Source organism: Nestor notabilis, unplaced genomic scaffold (genome assembly GCF_000696875.1).
Source record: "Nestor notabilis isolate BGI_N333 unplaced genomic scaffold, ASM69687v1 scaffold17940, whole genome shotgun sequence".
Classification (NCBI taxonomy): Eukaryota; Metazoa; Chordata; class Aves; order Psittaciformes; family Psittacidae; genus Nestor; species Nestor notabilis.
This window is the reverse complement of record NW_009909899.1, coordinates 6,677-10,758: the sequence shown is the minus strand read 5'-3', so window position 1 is coordinate 10,758 and position 4,082 is coordinate 6,677. Positions and strand designations below refer to the sequence as shown.

General features: G+C 56.8%; 1 protein-coding gene across 1 annotated transcript in view; it reads right to left on the bottom strand.

Annotated features, from left to right (window-relative positions):
- The window catches only part of SARM1 (sterile alpha and TIR motif containing 1), a 6,552-nt gene that overhangs the window by 2,037 nt on the left and 433 nt on the right, over positions 1-4,082 (bottom strand). Inside the window, 4 exon segments of the mRNA XM_010023517.1 lie at positions 358-449; positions 575-787; positions 968-1,586; positions 4,059-4,078. Of these exon segments, the coding sequence (XP_010021819.1) occupies positions 358-449; positions 575-787; positions 968-1,586; positions 4,059-4,078 (944 nt within the window).

Below are 4,082 nucleotides of genomic sequence, written 5' to 3'. Positions count from 1 at the left end.
GAAAGAGTGCAGCTGCATGCCACGGTGAAAGAGTGAGCCAGAGGAATAGAAAAGGAGAGCAGTTATGTGACTGTTGGTCCTCAGGACATGGAGGTATGAGGAGCTGAAGGAGGAGAAGCTCAAGTAAGTTCCCATCTTTCTGGGTAACTTGCAGAATCCCATCTCCCCTGTGCCATAGGTAATCTCTTCCCATCCCACACCTCTTCCCATCGCCGGAATCCCTCTGGGACTGCATACTGCACTGGAAAAGTCCTGACAGGCCAGGATTTGTATTTTGAGGATCTCGGTTCTTGTCTTTGCAAGAAGGGAAAGGCACAGACCTGTAGTGAGGCCAGCGTGTGCTGGTGGCAGTCCTACCTTTTCCGAGTGATGCTTGAGTCCATCCCCAAATCCTCCTGCAGCTCCTGCTCCGTCAACCTCAGGAGAATGTCCCCATCCACCTGGTGGTCCTGCCAAGAGAAATCCAGGCTGGAAAGGTCCCAGGAAAAGCTGTTGGGTGAGATGCTTACACTTCAGCTGCAGGATGGGGCAGAAGGGCCCATCCAGGTGTCCCTCCCCTAGCACACAGCCCTACCAGGAACCTCTGGCAGTAACTGTTGAATCCGATCTGCTGCAGCCACGTCTGCACCTCACAGGGCTTCCAGTTGGGAACTGTGGGCAGGATGCGCCGAGGAACCTCCTCCCCTATCATACGCAGCACCTTCTTGGCCAGGGAGGAGGTGGTACTGCTGGTGGAGTAGCACACTATCCTCTTCAGGCTCTGAGTAGCCCCAATCTCACTGAAGATCTGGGGACACAAAGGGAGGACACATCACTTGGCTTTCCCTCCTCCTCCCCACAACCTGTGCTAGGCCAGCTGAGGGACAGGGTACTTGGTGAGCTCACAGAGAAGCAAAAGACACCAAGATGCAGTTGTGGCAACCCTTCCCTTCTGCATCTCTTTCCTTCAGGCCAACCTACCCTTTACCTTTGTTTTCTTCTGCCTGGTTTTGATGGCAGCCTCCATGCAGAGGTAGAAGGCAGCGATGCACTGTGCTTCCAACCTCGAGCTGTCCAGCAAAGGTACCAGCCTCTGCAGGTCATCTGCTGTCCTCCCCTGGCTGTTGTCACTGCTGCCCAGCATCTCAGAGGCAAACTGCTCCGGATCCAGCGAGGCGATGAACGGCTCCACCAGAGCCAACGTCCCCGAGCGCTCCACCTCCCTCTCAACTTCCTTGTTGGTGGCCAGCACCGCGATGGCCAGGCACGCGTGCAGGCGGATCAGTTCATCGTCTCTGGAGAACACCAGGGGGAAAAGCCACTCTGCTGTCCTCTTCTCGATCATGAGGCGCTGGTTGGCCTGTCCTCCATACATGGCACAGTTGGCCAAGGCCATGGCACAGTGCCGCAGCACGATGGGGTCCGTCCAGCGGCACCAGTAGAGGATAGCATCCAGGCCTCCATCTGAAATGAGCTGGAAACAGGTCTCCTCGGTGTGTTTGAACATGTGCTCCAGGATACCAGAGACACTCTGTGCCAGCTGGGGAACATCCCGCTCCTTGGCTAAGTTCAGAATCACTCCCAAACCGATCCGAGCGATCCGGTCCCTGCAGGAAGGAGAGACCCAGGCAGGTGAGGGGCAGATGACTCTGCGGGGCATGAGAGCAGTGACTGGTGTGTGAACTCCCCTGTGCTTCGGTGGCATTTGCCCTGTGAAAGCCAGAGGTTTCCCTGTGGAACACAGCTGCTATATGTGCTGTCAGGCTGTGATGCAGTGAGATGTGACAGGCTGGTGTTGGAAGAACCTGTCTGGCTCTGATGGAAGAGCTCCTGATGGGACAGGACATGGGGTGCATAGCCCAGGACCACCACGCCAGAGGCTCTCGTGCTTAAGGCAAGACATACATAGAAATCAACAGCGTGTGGTAGGCGAGTGCCAGGCTAGAAATAGATCTGCTTAGTCAGCTTTGCTGGGTGTGTGTGAGCTGCTTCATGTTTGAGGATGAAAACTCCTTTGTCTCTAACCAGTGCTGTCCTCTGGCTGCTCCCAAGATGGGTGCAAAGCCTAGGACAGGGGTTTCACATCTGGATGAGTAACCAGACAGATCAGGTGATGGGGGTCTGTTGTTCCTGCAATGGCAGTTTGTAGGAAACCTGTGTATTTCCTGAGTCCTGCACTCTCCTAGAAGAGGACAGCAAGAGCCTGGGGGCAGGCAGACTGCTACTCAGCCATGGCTGGCCTTGGGAGCCCTGTGCTGTGAGGATGGTCTTAAAATGACACCTGAATGGGGCTGTGACCTAAAAGCATACAGTGAGGAAGGGGGAAACGATGGGCTCTTGGCTCCCCTTCCCTGAGCTTGTCAGGGACAAGGGGGCAGCTCCGTCTCTGGCCTTAGATATGACACATTTGGTGCCATGATGGAGCTGCTCCATTCACAGGGCACAAGCACTGGTCTGGATGCTCCATGCTGTGCTGCTCATGAGGACAGTGGCACATTTGGTCCCCAGCAATGGTGGGGGTAAAGGCACGTCAGGCTCTCTGTGCTGGCCGACAGGAAGAGCATTTCTGGGAAGCCTGTGGCCCACATGGCTCACACTGACCTTGGGGTGGGTTTGGCAGCAAACACTGTGGAGAGCTCTGGAAAAGAAAGCCCCAGCCTGGGACTGGCCCCAAGCCCAGGCTCAGCACAGAGCTGGATGACAAACACAGCCCCACCAGCTCCCAGCATGGAGCCAGGTCCAGTCCAGCTCCCAGCAAAGCACTGCTGCTGCACACAGATGCTGGGAGAGGTCTCTAAGCCAGAGGCCTGAACCGTGGTGGGGGGACCTTATACCTCCCTGCCATCACCCAGAGGTTGATGGTGGGTCAGGCTGTGGGGAGTGAGGGCTGGGGGCCCACTGCTACTCTGAGACTCTGCTTGTGGAGTAGAGATGGCAACTCCAGCAGCAGCTTTCTCTTGCCAGGAATCTGAGTGCTGAATTCAGACTGTGCTAGTGATGTTTCCTGGGATTAATTCCACTCTAATGGACTTTCCTGATTTAGCTGTTGCTTCTTTTTGCCTGCCAGTGCATGCAGCAAGGTCCAGGCTGTGAGACCACAACCTTACAGCTAGACACATCACCCAGGAAGCCGGAGCAAGACCCTAAACTTTGGCCAGACTTCCTCCACAAACACCCAAAGCCCTGGCTGGATCTGGGAGCACTGAGGGAGAGTGGAGCTGGCAGAGCCATGTGTTTGCCTGAGGGATGCCAGGAGAGAAAGGCCTTATCCTGACCCAGCTTATATCAGGTACATGGCTCCTCTCTGGGACCGGCATGCCGCAGTGCGGTGCTGCCAGGGCATGTCATACCAGGCATGGGGCAGAGGGAAGAGTTCATCTGTCAGGGGACCCTGTGGGCGTGCATTTAGATGTGTTGGCTGTGCACGTGCCCCCTTGTACACACACTTGTACACAAGCTCCCACCCCCCCTCTGCCACCACTTTGGCAGGGCCAGTCCAGCACCTCTCACCTCTCCTAGGGAGCAGCACATGCACCTCCAGCCTCTGAGCTAGGGAGCATGGGCTGAGGGGCTCCAAGGGATGCTCACCAGCCAGCCCCCTCCTTATGGCCTCACTCCAGCAGCAGGAAGTCTCTGGGAGCTGGCTTTGTCCTCCTCTTCCTGCTGTGGTTATGGCTAAGGGGAAGTCGTGTCCGTCCTTAGGGTCAGATGCTCTGTGTCAGCCAAACCGACCCAGCTCAGCCACAAAGGATGTCTTGTCTGGGTGGCCGCAGGCTGAGGGGGGCTCATGAGGACACCCCGATCCTCACCAGCATCCCTGAGCTGGGGTTCACCCTCCTCCCTCCAGCCAGCGGAGGGATGCCGTTGCCTGGGTGTGACCAGCAAGTAGGGACCCCTCTGTGTAAGTGCTGGGGCATGGACTGATGTGGTGCGGAGCCAAGGGGATTTATGCACCAGGAACACCCAGAGAAGGGGAATCTGGGGGATGTGGGTGGGATGAGTGGAGGAGATGCAGGGCAGCAGCAAGCCTGCAGTGGGGAGAGCTGTGCCTGTTCATGGGGGGCCCTTCGCAGACTCACCTATTTTCTGCCACCAGGATCTGC